The sequence below is a fragment of the Paramisgurnus dabryanus genome, chromosome 8 (genome assembly GCF_030506205.2).
Source record: "Paramisgurnus dabryanus chromosome 8, PD_genome_1.1, whole genome shotgun sequence".
Taxonomy (NCBI): Eukaryota; Metazoa; Chordata; class Actinopteri; order Cypriniformes; family Cobitidae; genus Paramisgurnus; species Paramisgurnus dabryanus.
In genome coordinates, this window is record NC_133344.1 from 3,815,373 (window position 1) to 3,831,968 (window position 16,596).

The 16,596-nt window shown below is 39.4% G+C and overlaps 2 protein-coding genes across 2 annotated transcripts in view; both read left to right on the forward strand.

Annotated features, from left to right (window-relative positions):
- Positions 1–16,504, forward strand: part of LOC135771732 (uncharacterized) — a 34,491-nt gene extending 17,987 nt beyond the window's left edge. The window contains exon 3 of the mRNA XM_065282118.2: positions 9,088–16,504. Coding sequence (XP_065138190.1) covers positions 9,088–10,124 — 1,037 coding nt within the window. The 3' untranslated portion in view covers positions 10,125–16,504. The remainder of the gene's footprint in view (positions 1–9,087) is intronic.
- LOC135771698 (uncharacterized) overlaps positions 1–16,596 on the forward strand; it is a 232,922-nt gene that overhangs the window by 140,688 nt on the left and 75,638 nt on the right. The gene's annotated exons all lie outside the window — the stretch shown is intronic.

The following is a 16,596-nucleotide window of genomic DNA, read 5'->3' on the forward strand; positions in this document are numbered from 1 at the left end:
CACAAACAAAACAAAATACATATAACTTAAATGATTGTCAGTTTTGACAAGAATAATGTTATATTGGGCTTATTTTGAAAATGGAAACTTATAAAGTCATTGTTTATTTGCTTTACAGTAAGTTATGTACTTCACAAATTAATTAGAAACTTACTGTTAAGACGACAATGCTTTACTGACAACATACTGATGTAGGCTTATGTTTAATGTACTGCACAACGTTTTTATGACGCGAACCCACAGTGTTCTGCCGGTACTTTAAACTTTTATAAAACTAAAGCGTCTGCTCTCCGCCTCTTTAATTTAGCGAGGGTGTAAAGTTGCGCAAGTTTATTTAATCAATTGCTTTGAAATGAGCATACAAGCATCTGTACTCCCACAGACTGCGCGTCAGTTTAAGCGTGTCCTTTCTCCGCCTCGCGTCATTTCTTCCTCTTGCGTTTTAAACAACTCGCAAGTGGACAAAAGAGACGGATTAAAAACACCAAATGTAAACCGGAATGTGTCTTTCTCGCCCACTTATAATCCAATCGACCAAAGCGCGTCTTAACACCAGGTGTAAAATGTTGTGAAGAAACCGCGTGACTGCCACCACCTGAACTGAGGGACTGACTGAAGTGAAGGGGGGTTGGCTGGTGTCACTACAGTGAGTGACCTGGGTCACCATTAGCAACCAGTAGGGCGCACTCTGCTGGACAAACAAGTACTTACATCTTTCAAAAGCATTTAATGTCTTCTGTAAGGAACGTTCATATCGGCTTCATATCTGCGGCTTATACACCGATACAGATATATCTGCGACAGGCTCATATCGGCCGATAAAATCGGCAAAACGATAAATCGGTCGGGCTCTAATTGAAACAACACATTTTGTGTTACTTTTAACACAACATGTGTTATACTTGAACACAAAATCAACACAAAATGACACACAATGTGTTAAAATTACACATAATGTGTTAAAAGCTTACCGCACAATGATGTGTAAAAAATTAACACATCCTTTCTAAGAGTGTAGGAAAAGTGGACTAGAAAAAAAAAACCATGAAATTGTATGAGTGAAGAACTGCACAGTTTACAGTAAATGTATTAAGTTGATAGTATTAGGCAACATTGCTTTTACAATACCTTATGTTAACTTGAACGTCGTCAAAGTGATGGGCGGCCGCAAAGATGCAGAGTAAGAAATAGGGGTGGCACGGTCCATGAAAAAAATCCGAACCGTTCGGTTCGCTTGTCTCGGTTCGGAGCGCGTGTGTACCGCACGGTTCAACGGTTCATGGCATGCGCAATGTAGTCTCATGCCCTGTATGTGACCTCAGATAGCGTGTTTCCCTTTCGCGCGAAAGAAGAGGTGACTGGTTTGGAGTATAAGTACTGCGGGTTATGTTACGTGTAGAAATGGCAAGTGGGAGAGAAAAGGAAGTCTGCCCGCAGTTGGAGGATGCGCCAGCGTCGTATAAGTTTGGTGTGTGGAAACATATTTTTATTTCATGTTACTTATGATGACAGCGGAAATAAAACAATAGATAGAACTGCAGTCTATGGGTTGAATATGCTCCAACAGCCACAGGAGATCGCCTTCTCTCCGACCATTTATCTAATCTGAGGTACTGACAATGTTTTACGTCTTTTCATATTCAGCGCTATTTTTAGCCTTTCATTGATAAAATTAAAGCGGCTGATTTCCGCGTAGTTTCATTTTGCTAGCGTGTGAAAGTTGCGCGATCTTATTTCAGAAATTGCCCCTCAAAGTAATCAGAAGTGGTCAAAAGTGGACAAAAGAGACTTAAAGAGATTTAAATATTACAGGTGCAAAGGTTATGTTTCTCTCTCGTCCACATAAACTCTCTGCAGTATTAAAGCAGCCTCTCAGTGATAAATCTAAGAGCTACACTGAAGTTGGCATTTTAATAAATGCAAGTTATCTTTGTGTGCTAAAAATGCACATAAAGTTAATGTAGATGGCAATACACATTCTCTTTTTTGCCAAATAAATGAAAAGCACGTTAAAATCATCAATGTCTTCCCTCTTGCTCTATCAAAATCTCACCTGGCTTTCCTCAGAGATGGTCCAAATTATGGATAATTAATACATTAATAAGATAATACATTTCTGGAGTGTTAAAAATTTAAAGAAAAAATAACAACAAGAACCGTACTGAACCGTGAACCGTGACCATAGAACCGTGATACGAACCGAACCGAGGGTTTTGTGAACCGTGCCACCCCTAGTAAGAAACAAGACAAAGTAATAAAAGCAGATTAGGAAAAAAAAACATGAAATTGTATGAGTGAAGAACTGCACAGTTTACAGTAAATGTATTAAGTTGATAGTATTAGGCCAACATTGTTTTTACAATACCTTATGTTAACTTGAACGTCGTCAAAGTGATGGGCAGCTCTTCTTCAATAGCAAGCGGACTAGAAAAAAAACATGAAATTGTATGAGTAAAGAACTGCACAGTTTACAGTAAATGTATTAAGTTGATAGTATTAGGCAACATTGCTTTTACAATACCTTATGTTAACTTGAACGTCGTCAAAGTGATGGGCGGCCGCAAAGATGCAGAGTAACAAACAAGACAAAGTAATAAAAGCAGATTAGGAAAAAAAAAACATGAAATTGTATGAGTGAAGAACTGCACAGTTTACAGTAAATGTATTAAGTTGATAGTATTAGGCCAACATTGTTTTTACAATACCTTATGTTAACTTGAACGTCGTCAAAGTGATGGGCAGCTCTTCTTCAATAGCAAGCGGACTAGAAAAAAAAACATGAAATTGTATGAGTAAAGAACTGCACAGTTTACAGTAAATGTATTAAGTTGATAGTATTAGGCAACATTGCTTTTACAATACCTTATGTTAACTTGAACGTCGTCAAAGTGATGGGCGGCCGCAAAGATGCAGAGTAACAAAACAAGACAAAGTAATAAAAGCAGATTACGAAAAAAAAACATGAAATTGTATGAGTGAAGAACTGCACAGTTTACAGTAAATGTATTAAGTTGATAGTATTAGGCAACATTGCTTTTACAATACCTTATGTTAACTTGAACGTCGTCAAAGTGATGGGCGGCCGCAAAGATGCAGAGTAACAAAACAAGACAAAGTAATAAAAGCAGATTAGGAAAAAAAAAACATGAAATTGTATGAGTGAAGAACTGCACAGTTTACAGTAAATGTATTAAGTTGATAGTATTAGGCCAACATTGTTTTTACAATACCTTATGTTAACTTGAACGTCGTCAAAGTGATGGGCAGCTCTTCTTCAATAGCAAGCGGACTAGAAAAAAAACATGAAATTGTATGAGTAAAGAACTGCACAGTTTACAGTAAATGTATTAAGTTGATAGTATTAGGCAACATTGCTTTTACAATACCTTATGTTAACTTGAACGTCGTCAAAGTGATGGGCGGCCGCAAAGATGCAGAGTAACAAAACAAGACAAAGTAATAAAAGCAGATTAGGAAAAAAAAAACATGAAATTGTATGAGTGAAGAACTGCACAGTTTACAGTAAATGTATTAAGTTGATAGTATTAGGCCAACATTGTTTTTACAATACCTTATGTTAACTTGAACGTCGTCAAAGTGATGGGCAGCTCTTCTTCAATAGCAAGCGGACTAGAAAAAAAACATGAAATTGTATGAGTAAAGAACTGCACAGTTTACAGTAAATGTATTAAGTTGATAGTATTACGCAACATTGCTTTTACAATACCTTATGTTAACTTGAACGTCGTCAAAGTGATGGGCGGCCGCAAAGATGCAGAGTAACAAACAAGACAAAGTAATAAAAGCAGATTAGGAAACAAAAACATGAAATTGTATGAGTGAAGAACTGCACAGTTTACAGTAAATGTATTAAGTTGATAGTATTAGGCCAACATTGTTTTTACAATACCTTATGTTAACTTGAACGTCGTCAAAGTGATGGGCAGCTCTTCTTCAATAGCAAGCGGACTAGAAAAAAAACATGAAATTGTATGAGTGAAGAACTGCACAGTTTACAGTAAATGTATTAAGTTGATAGTATTAGGCAACATTGCTTTTACAATACCTTATGTTAACTTGAACGTCGTCAAAGTGATGGGCGGCCGCAAAGATGCAGAGTAACAAAACAAGACAAAGTAATAAAAGCAGATTAGGAAAAAAAAAACATGAAATTGTATGAGTGAAGAACTGCACAGTTTACAGTAAATGTATTAAGTTGATAGTATTAGGCCAACATTGTTTTTACAATACCTTATGTTAACTTGAACGTCGTCAAAGTGATGGGCAGCTCTTCTTCAATAGCAAGCGGACTAGAAAAAAAACATGAAATTGTATGAGTAAAGAACTGCACAGTTTACAGTAAATGTATTAAGTTGATAGTATTAGGCAACATTGCTTTTACAATACCTTATGTTAACTTGAACGTCGTCAAAGTGATGGGCGGCCGCAAAGATGCAGAGTAACAAAACAAGACAAAGTAATAAAAGCAGATTAGAAAAAAAAAACATGAAATTGTATGAGTGAAGAACTGCACAGTTTACAGTAAATGTATTAAGTTGACAGTATTAGGCCAACATTGTTTTTACAATACCTTATGTTAACTTGAACGTCGTCAAAGTGATGGGCAGCTCTTCTTCAATAGCAAGCGGACTAGAAAAAAAACATGAAATTGTATGAGTAAAGAACTGCACAGTTTACAGTAAATGTATTAAGTTGATAGTATTACGCAACATTGCTTTTACAATACCTTATGTTAACTTGAACGTCGTCAAAGTGATGGGCAGCTCTTCTTCAATAGCAAGCGGACTAGAAAAAAAACATGAAACTGTATGAGTAAAGAACTGCACAGTTTACAGTAAATGTATTAAGTTGATAGTATTAGGCAACATTGCTTTTACAATACCTTATGTTAACTTGAACGTCGTCAAAGTGATGGGCGGCCGCAAAGATGCAGAGTAACAAACAAGACAAAGTAATAAAAGCAGATTAGGAAAAAAAACATGAAATTGTATGAGTGAAGAACTGCACAGTTTACAGTAAATGTATTAAGTTGATAGTATTAGGTAACATTGCGTTTACAATACCTTATGTTAACTTGAATGTCCATAAAGTGATGGACAGCTCTTCTTCAATAGCTTATCAGCCACAAGATGCAGAGTGACAAAACGAGACTGTAAAAAGTAAAAACAGACTTTTGTGGTTAAATTGTTTAAAAATCACTTGAGTGTTAACATTTGCAAGACTTTAATACACATGCAAATGACAAACTTTGTATAGATATTAATCCGCGAATCGCATGGGAGCCGAACCGTGGGTCGTGATCTATTTTTTTTACAGTCTATGGTCGTCTGCGATCCAGTAACTTACACCACTGTAATCGCTATGATCAAAATACTTAGTACTCTTGTACAAAATACCAAAAATACGACATACAGATTATAAAATGGTAAAAATCATGCAAATACCTGTTATTTATGACAAGATTAGGGAGGCAGTTTTTAATCATATGGTGTCCTGTATGTTCAGCAAACACGTGCGTCCTACTTGTAAATCCAGAAACACAGATAGCACGAACAGCATTTAAAGCCACTGATTAGATCGCAATAATCAAAGAAAAAAAGATTAACTATACGCAACACAGCTGTTACCATCAACATGTAAAGGGGATTCTCTGGCGAGAGGTTGCAAACCTTTGCGCGTGCGCAGTAGCCTGAAATGGCTGCCCTGCGAGACTTAAACACATAATTCTGTGGAAACGAACAGAGATTGTGTCCACTTGTTAAGTGACTGAGAGATATAAATCTATTTAAAGGTTTTTTATGGCCTTTATGTCAGACGAACAGATCCTCGAACACTTATTAGACACTATTTGCGTTCATTTCAACGCATATGCCCCTCGTGCCCTTAATCGCACGACGAGGATAAAAATCCCTCAAGCACCACAATAATACAACATTACCCGTTTCTTAAACGCTTAACTTTAGTCATATTAAAAACGTACCATGTAAACATATTGAAAGTAAACGAAGACTCAGCCCGTGATTAATTCACATTGACAGTGAACAAACAAATCTGTTAAGCTAACGTAACTGTTAAAATGTTAAACTGTAAGCTATATTTATAATCGAAATAATCGATATAACGTTACGCACAACCAATTGAAATATCCAAAATTGTCCCCATGGTGTATTAAACTCTTTTAACTTTTGATGCTTCGATGTGAAAGCAGAGAAATATCCTGACGACGACGCATTCGCAAAGCAGGCTCGATGTCTGCATATTTTCTTTACTTTAAACGCAATATTTTTATCTAAAAATGTATAAAGGGCATCTTTATTACATCAAGACAAAAAAATCATACATACCTCCTTTGCAGCCTTGCAAAAAAATGTATTATTCGTCATTTCAGATGAGCGCTGTGTCTGAGGTAAAGTTAACTGAAATTTTCCCGGTCTTTTCAGGACACGACCCCTCCCTCTCGTTGTGATTCATAACTTACAGAAGTTAGTTAAATGAACATTCACATCACAGAGACAACTCACAAGTAGTTAAGACAATATGTAACTTTAAGTTTAACTTTGTGAAAACTTACAGACTAGAGTTGAATATCTAAAACTTGCTGTGTGTAGTAGAACTAAATAGCAAATGTTAGTACACATAACTTAATGAGGCTATAATGTTTTACAGTGCAGGATTGCGGTTACCGTGACAGCCCTACCAGATCGCGCGAAGGTCACTGTCGTGCAGGTACGACATGTATGCAAACACACTTTTTTATGGAATAACTTGACACATAAGGGCCGTAGGTCCAATTCGCAATGAGTCACCGCCCCGAGACGCACATTCATGCGAATGGCCGACCCCCTTTTAAGTAACATCACAGCAGTCTGTGTTTTGGGGGTCTGTCTGGCGGGACCTCCGATAGTGCACGTGCCGATTTTCGACCCAATCTGACCCCGTCATCGAACCCACGGCAAGTCGCAGGAAACTGTCAGGTTGCCGGTGCTGCCGGGAAAAGTTGTAGGGTGGCTAAAATTGGCATGCGGGCTCTCGTACAACGTATCCAAAATACGCGCGCCCTCGCAAATACACTAAAATTAGAGTCTGGAAGTCGAGGCTCGAAAGGTTCTCGGCCGCAATCTTTAGCATTCTGTAGAGGGGCCTTCTGGCCGACGGAACCCATGCACGTTGCGGCCACCGCCTCATCTACCTGACACCGTAGACCCATAGCACGTGTCGACCGCAGTGCAAGCTCCGCCTCGACAACTTCTCTTTCGAACGTCACAGGAGTCTGTGTTTCCGGGGTCCGTCTTTGGGGATCTTGACATGTGCATGTGCCAAGTTTTGCGGGAAACTGTCAGGTTAAGAGCCACACCGGGATAGGTCTAAACTTGCCGAAATCGACGCAGGCTGCCGGAGAGCTCTCGTACGACATATTTGAAACTTGCGTGCCAACGCCTACTCGCATGCGCGTGGACCCGGTGCAAACTCCTAGGTGTAGGGTTGGGAAGTCTGCGCGTCCTTCGGGATCCCGGTTGGGGCCACCCAGGCGACAGCACGTCAGGCCCGCGTGACGTTCAGGAACAGTGTGATGGTTGTGAACCTTTTCCATTTAACCAATTGATGTTTTCGAACCCGACATGTGCCGGATCTCGGAACAGGTAACTTGCAAACGTATAGATGGTGGGCATGGAGGGGGTATGGGGGGTTTGGTAAAGACAGGGTCAAATGTACAAAAAATACGTCCGTGGCCGGGGGGCGTGGCTGAGGGCCGGGAGGGGTTGGGCATGAAATCCACACAAATAATACAAATAATTACCTTTTCTTTGCTTCTGTTTCTATGTTTACTAGGGGTGACACGGTTCATGAAAAAAATCCGAACCGTTCGGTTCGCTTGTCTCGGTTCGGAGCGCGTGTGTGTCGTACGGTTCAACGGTTCATGGCATACGCAATGTATGTAGCCTCGTGCCCTGTATGTGACCTCAGATAGCGTGTTCCCCTTTCGGGAATAGCACGAAAGAAGAGGTGACTGGTGTGGAGAGTGAGTGCTGCCGGTCATGTTACGTGTAGAAATGGCAAGAGGGAGAGAAAAAGAAGTCTGCCCGCAGTTGGAGGATGCGCCAGCGTCGTATAAGTTTGGTGTGTGGAAAATTTTTTTATTTCATGTTACCTATGATGATAGCGGAAATAAAACAATAGATACAGCCACACGCGACAGCCTTCTCTCCGACCATTTATCTAATCTGAGGTAATGAACACTGTTTTACGTCTTTACGTATTCAGCGCTATTTTTAGCCTTTCGTTGATAAAACGAAAGCGGCTGATTTCCGCGTAGTTTCATTTTGCTAGCGTGTGAAAGTTGCGCGATCTTATTTCATAAACTGCCCCTTAAAGTAATCAGGACAGAAATGGTCAAAAGTGGACAAAAGAGACGGATTTAAATATTACAGGTGTAAACGTTATGTTTCTCTCTCGTTCACATATTCTCTCTGCAGTATTTAAGCAGCCTCTCAGTGATAAATCTTAAAGCGACACTGAAGTTGGCATTTTGATAAATGCAAGTTATGTTTGTGTGCTAAAAATGCACACAAAGTTCATGTAGATGGCAAAACACATTCTCTTTTTTGCCAAATAAATGAAAAGCATGTTGAAATCATCAATGTCTTCCCTCTCGCTGTGTCAAAATCTCGCCTGGCTTTCCTCAGGGATGTTCCCAATAATGTGGTTAAAGTCAAATTCAGTTTGTGCATGATTACATGATATAACTTTTTTTAATACTGTATCCTAAATTATGGATAATTAATACATTAATAAGATAATACATTTCTGGAGTGTTAAAAAAAATAACAACAAGAACCGTACTGAACCGAGAACCGTGACCATACGAACCGAGGGTTTTGTGAACTGGGCCACCCCTAATGTTTACAAATTTTGGTTTATTTGATGTGCAATGACCCAGCTGTATTAACAGGACTGACACCTGTCTATATGTGTGAATCTAGAAAACAATAAAGCATTTAAATTCTTCATCCTTCTTTGTGTAAATAAAAGTGAAAAGACAATTTAATTGTTTTGTTTTTCTTTCAGATGTGAAGAGTGATTCATGTTTGGATATAGAAATAACGTCCTCAACATCAAAAGAGCGACTGACAGCACAAACTCTTTCCTGCATCACCTGTGGAAAGACATTCAGCTCACAGAGACTTTTAGAGAGACACGAGAGAAAACACACAGAACAGAAACTCTTCACCAGATCTGAGATCAGCTTTACTACCTTACAAGAGAAGAAACTTCATTCAGAAGACCACAGAGAGAAAAAGAAGAAGAAGAAGAAGAAGAAGAAGAAGAAGCAGTTTCACTGTGAGCAGTGTGGGAAGATTTGTGTCTCTTCCTCTAAACTAAATGATCACATGAGGACACACAATGATGAAAAGCCTTTCAACTGCACTGAATGTGGAAAATACTTCAAAACCAAACAAATTCTTAAAGTTCATCAAAGAATTCATACAGGAGAAAAACCTTTCAAATGCTCTCAGTGTGACAAGACGTTTACTTGTTCAAGTAACTTAAAAGTCCATCAGAGAGTTCATGATGGAGAGAAACCTTATCACTGTCATGTCTGTGGAAAGAGTTTTAGTCTAAAGGATTCCTTACGAAGGCACCAGAGACTTCATACAGGTGAAAAACCTTTTAAATGCTTTCAGTGTGACAAGACCTTTGCTCAGTCACATTACTTACAAGCCCATCAGAGAGTTCATACTGGAGAGAAACCTTACGTCTGCGCTCACTGTGGAAAGAGCTTCACTAAGTCATCTCAATTAAGAGTTCATCAGAGAGTTCATACTGGAGAGAAACCTTATCACTGTAGTGTCTGTGGGAAGAGTTTTAGTGTAAAGGCTACATTACTAAATCACAAGAGACTTCATACAGGTGAAAAACCTTTCAAATGCTCTCAGTGTGACAAGGCGTTTGTTCAGTCATGTAACTTAAAAGTTCATCAGAGAGTTCATACTGGAGAAAAACCTTGTAGCTGTAGTGTCTGTGGGAAGAGTTTTAGACAACAGGATGACCTAATAATTCACAAGAGAATTCATACAGGTGAAAATCCTTTCAAATACCCTTAGTTGTGACATGACCTTTGCTTACTCAGGTTCCTTAAAACCCCATCAGAGTTCATACTGGAGAGAAACCTTAACACTGTAGCGTTTGTGGGAAGAGTTTTAGTCACCAGTCAAACTTACTAAATCACAAGAGAATTCATACAGGTAAAAAAAATTTTTCAAATGCTCTTAGTGTGATATGACATTTACTCTTGTAACGTTACTTACAAGTCCATCAGAGAGTTCATACTGGAGAGAAACCTTATCACTGTAATGTTTGTGAGAAGAGTTAATTAACAGTCACACTTTGTAAAGCACCAGTGACATTTATCTTTCAATCAGCCTGTATTTCAGTCTTTAGACGCAGGCCACAACAAATTCTCCTTTTAAGTCCCTGGCCAGACCCATCCAGTCTCTACCAAAGTCTTGTCCGAGTGAGTCCCGCCATCGTTTTGCGGGGCGGCCAAGCCTTCTTTTGATGTCGAGTGGCACCTATTCAGTCAAAGCCCATGTCCATCGCCCGTCCGAACTCCTGGCCACGTCTCCGGCCAAGCGCTTCTGGGCCTGTTCGGCCTGGTTGATGGCATCCTTGACCTTACTCATCTTCCTTAGTTGCTGGTGTGATCCGTCCTCTTGACGCCGACCATCCGCCGATCAAGGGCGCGTTTGGTCACTGCCAATATTTTGAGGAATGTTCGAGAGTGAAATACACAGTTGAAATAACGTTACCCATAGAAGTACACTAAATTTTAGTTTCTGTACACTACATGCTAGGTTAGTAAACCAAGAGACACAGAGAGTAATGGCGCTTTTCCATTGCATAGCACCCCACGGTTTAGTTTAGTTTGGGTCGGGTCAGCTCACCTCACTTTGGCGTGGTTAGCTTTTCCATCGAGTTTAGTATCACTTCGGAGTGGGAGGGATTATAGGGGTGTCGTTATATTTACGCCGCCTACTGCTGTGACATTATACAAGTGAGAGCGTTGTTGTACATTCCCATACATTCATTTATTTCTCAGTCTGCCACAAAATTAAAATTGGCCACCACAAATAGATGTTTGCACATCGCGTTTATAACTACCTCTGTCTCACATGAACACAGTTTCTGTTCAAACACCCGACCCGTGGCATCAGTCGAGGGCGCTCCGCTGAGCCTCATTCAAGTTGCATTTAAGCATATATAATGCGGACGTGCACGTCGCGAATGTGCCGCCACAAACTGCAAGTCTGGAAAAAACTGTTATGGTGTTTTTCATCGCTAAAAGGGTGTTTGGAAACTTATATCAGAACACAGATAACAACATGTTTGCTTGAGACAGCGCAAGCTAGCAGTAAGCTAAAGCTAATATTTACATTATAGCAATGATACTTCTCTTAGACTAATCATTGACCTACAGTGTTTTAGCTTCACGTTTGGTATCAGCTCGGGTCACTTGGAACCCCTACCAAGGTGGTACGAAAAAAGTATCGGGTACTATGTACTGCACCCAATGGAAAAGCTTCCAAAAGTAAACTGACCAGACCCAAACTAAACCAAACCAAACCGTAGGGTACTATGCAATGGAAAAGCACCATAACAGATTTTAACCTCACCATGTTTAAGTCAATAAAAACAGATACCAACAGGGCCGGTGTCTGTAACTTAAGAAAACAAACATCTGGTTTCCAACAGCTATTTTATAAAAACTTGTGGCTACCAAAGACTTTAGTGTTACAACATGTTAGCATCACAAAAACATTTACAATATAATTATATTAATATTATTATATTATTTTTTGTTTTCTCTGGCTCCATAATGTAACCTAAAATTAGGGCTGCATGTAGGGTTGCCAACTTCCCCGTATTAGTCGGGACGTCCCGTATTTAGAGACTAATTTATTTGTCCCATACGGGATGTCCCTCTTTTCATTTTTGACTGCTACGCTGATCTAACCAGTGACTGATACAATAGGCTTGTTCGACTTTATGTGGTGCCACAAGAACCGAGCGGCAGATAACATCCAAATCGTGTGAGAGCATTTTGTGAAATCATACAGGGGAGACTGCTATCAAAATGCTCTCATGGTACTTTGATGTCATCCACCTGTCAGTTGTTGAAGCGCCCCAAGCATCAGCCCTGTCTAAAATGCCTCAATCTGAAATGCCCCAAGGCATTTCCAACCTTGCTAGGAAATTCTCGCACTTGTGATTTACAGACTGTAAGTGTGTTTTACTTAAAGTATTTAATGTTGACTTGCATTCAAAGTTAGCCTACGGTAGTTTCCTGACAATGTCAGAAATTCAGCATGATCAACGCACAGTGTGCTTGCTGCTACGGCCTGCGTACAGGTTTTTGTTTACCACTAGCGCATACTGGTGATGCTGCGCTAATGTGTGACGTAGTCGTCAAAGCCTCCGTGACATCGTCGTACAGTCTACATCAGGGTTCCCCAAATCTTACTCTGGAGGGCCAGAGCACTGCAGAGCTTAGCTCCAACCCTGATCTCACACACACCTGAGCAAGCTAATCAAATTCTTTATGATCACTAGAAAATCACAGTTGGGTAAGTTTGATTAGGGTCGGACCTAAACTCTGTAATGCTCCGGCACTCCAGGGTAAGATCCTTGTCGCAGTGTAATAGGATTTTAACGGAGTGCAAAAATCCTGCAGTGTATTCCAGGCTTTAGACAGATATTAAAGATAATGGTTCAGTTAAATTAACAAACCATTTAAAAACCTGTTGCCAAGGCATAAGAGTTACAAATTTATATTTAATTAGGAGATTAGCTATCATGTTGACAAATGACTTGAATACACTGTATATTTACACAAAACCATACCCGCACCGCTGCGGCAGGCCATCTTGTGTCCCGTATTTCAGAGGGAGAAAGTTGCGCATCTCTTCAGTAAAGCCGGTTCCTTGATTAGTTGTAAATCGGCATCACCTGCTTTCAAAAGCAGCAGCTGATGATGGCGCTTTACTATTAATCTTTGGTGGGTTATCTGGGTATGCAGGATAAAACATGCAGTAACAAACGTCCAATCGACCAATGAACGGCTAATCGAACGTCTGACCAAACGTCTTGAACTATCAGTGCCTAGCAATGTGTGCGACCCACCTGACGACCTGACATGACGTCAGTGCCTTAAAATTAGCGGGTTTTTTATGAGGTAAGGTGCCAAGCTATTAAAAAGTGTGTGTTTGTCTGGGAGCAAACATACTGTTCTTAACTATCAACTAAGTCTTAATTCTAGGGCTGGGTAAAAATATCGATTCATCAATGCATTGCAATTATTTGTTCCTCAATTCAATATCGATTCATCAAATCCTATGAAATCCGCCTTTTCTGACACTTTTTGTTTGATATGGCGGCTCAATGATGACTTGCTTATCCACAATGCATTAGATGTCTTAATAAAGGAAACGCATTAAAACAATTAGTAGCAGTTAATCACCCATCGCGCCCAACACCTGCACCACTGAACGCATATCTACTGACAAACATACACCTGATTTTACTGCTCTAACGAAATCTAAAAGTATAATTTCTCTTATTAGAAGCTAGACCAGGGATGGGCAACTTTGATAATGAAGAGGGCCAGCATTTTTTTCCTTTATACCAAGGGGGCCAGAACCACACGCACAATTTACATCATTCTTAATTTTCTTAATTAAGAAACTACAATAATACAATTAACCTGTCTTTAAAGATTTTAACTATAAAACTTAGCAATTATGCTAATTCTGAATCATAACTTTATTTTCAGTGGACAAGCATTTTAGATAAAATTTCTTAACTGCATTGCTTTAATATCTGTAACAAGCAAGGCACTTTTAAATTAGTATAGAGGAGTTTTTCATCCCGCCCTTAGAGAACAAAATTATTTGAAATAAATAATCAGCCAAACCAGTGGCATTGTTTTGAACCCAACTGGACCCGAATGTAAACTGGCGTGTGTTCAGTCTGCAGCCCCGGTGGCCTCGCAACAAATTTGGCGAGCTGCTCCATTTGTTTATATGACGATGACACCAAGGTAACAGCTAAAATGTTCATTTAAAAATATCTGACATGTCTGTCTCGATGAAAATTAACCTATCGCCAGCCACACAATGTCGCAAGCGCTCTTGGCAAACAAAGGAGAGGTTTGAAAATGACATTGACACACACATGCGAAAGTTCAGGGCTTTCCGGGTCCATTTGGCAAAAACCCATTAATTTTAAATAACCCGAGACCCGATTATTGTACCTGACCCGTGTCCGAGGCACACGTGAAACTTTTAGACCCGAACCTGATCAGATCTCAGGTCCGACCTCTGGTTTTCGGACCTGTGAAGACCTCTACTTCACACACGGGACTATGCTTACTGTGACGATCCGCGGGACCTAGCGCCCCCTCCTGGTTGGGAGTATTTACGTCCTAATACAAAAATCATCATTTTAAAAGTATTTGATTAAGTATAATATGGGCCAGCGGGCCGTATTAAAATTTTCCCCGGCCCGTGTGCAGCCCTCGGGCCGCCAGTTGCCCGTCCCTGAGCTAGACTAATGTTCGCCAGTTATTAAGATGGCTGTTGTAGTTTAAATAGGGGTAGTGAAATAATTAGCTTTGACAAAAACAGCATAAAACAATGTTATGTTACATATTGTAAACTTTTTTGTCATGTGTACTAAAGTGAGTAAATAAGTTAAATTCTCAATGAGTGTGATATGGCTCTTGTTTACCCCTTTAAATGTAAATTAAAGCATCTTACAGTGCACTTATGTTGTTATGCAGTTTTAAAATACAACATATGAACATGTCTGGATGTAGAAAAAGCCTACTTGGACATCTTACAATGCACTAATTTTGTTGTATGCAGTTTGAAAATACATGTTTGTAGAAAAAGCCTATTGTACAATGCACTGATTTTGTTGTTATGCAGTTTAAAAATAGGAAAATGTAGTCATAATCACTGATATATCTTCGGCCCCTTATATGAGATGCTTTTCATGAACTGGAATCTTCACTTCCTATCAAAAAATGCTCTTTCATTTTTTCAGCCACATGTTTTGAAGGTACCCCCACAATGTGAAGTCAGTGTCATCTAGTGGTCAAAATGTTTATAATAAAATCAGATCTACACATCAGAGGTATTTGGATCAATGACTAAGGATTTCATCAGGCCAATTCTAAAATACAAAAAAATCTGTTGCAATTGCTCAAACTTTAAGAATGTTGTTTAGACATAAATTTGTATTATAATATATTATTAAACACCCAGGAAGGAGGGCACCCACTTGAAGGGTGCCATCACTCAAATGACCATCCCACGGAGTCTCAACGATGCCTCAGGTAAGTATTAAGGGATATTAACATCAAGTCCTATACAATAGATCGGTGTTGTTGGATAATTGCGGTAGATAGTTTGCCAACCTGTTTGCCACTGAACCTGCATTAAGGACAACAGTGGGGCCTCTGGCCTTCGTCAAATGGGTTGGCACGCATGGTCGGGTTGCAGTGAGATTTTTGCGTTTTCTTGTGGTCTTGAATAGTTTGACACTGAACCTGCATTAACGACGACAGTGGGCCTTCTGGCCTTAGTCAAACGGGTTAGCGTGTATGGTCGGGTTGTGGTGAGATTGAGGTTAGGTCATGTCAAGGGTTATGCACTGAGTTACGAGAAAGGAGAAATCTCAGGAGATGGAAGGGGTGAAGAGTAGTGTGGCAGAGGGTCACTCAAATAACCATCCCACAGAGTCTCATCGGTGCCTCAAGTATACATTAAGGGATATCAACATCAAGTCATATACAACAGATCTTAAATCAGGTGATGAAACAGTTTTTTATCTAGATTAATTGACTGTAGCCTTAAATAATTGTTGCACCATAGGGCATGTTTTTATCTTAAAATGAATTAAATTCCTTGTTTTTGTTCTCATTAATTTAAGTTTAGAAAAAAATAAATAGCATTTCTTTTGAGTTTTTATAAGTAATCATCGCATATGTTTGTTGTAAAATTTGAGAGTTGCCATCAAAAATGTAGGCGTCACATCATTGACCCATTTACAAATTACAAAATGTACTTTCACAAACAAACAAGCTTATAACTCATTAGATATAGGTCATCTAAACTTAAATAGAATTTTCATTATTCTCAGTTTGACAATTTACAACCATGTCTGTATAAAGAAATCAGACCCTCACTCTTGATTTTCCTCATGCCCTGCCCTGTGAGGTCATTGTAAACAACAATTCATTCATAATTAATGATGTCTATAAAAGTGCACATACTGTATCAGGTCTACAGCATTTGGTAGCTAAATTTAAACTCAATCTTTGGGATTCTTATCTTTCTGTACACACTGGAAGAACAACTGAAATTGTGCAAATATGACAGACACCAGGAAAAAGTTACACTCCCATATGACATGCCACCAGTCAACCCACCAGAGCACGAACTGGATATCAGTCCACCCAGGTGGAGTAAGGTAGAACAAGGCCTAATGAAGTTCCATACAGGTTCTACAAAAAGG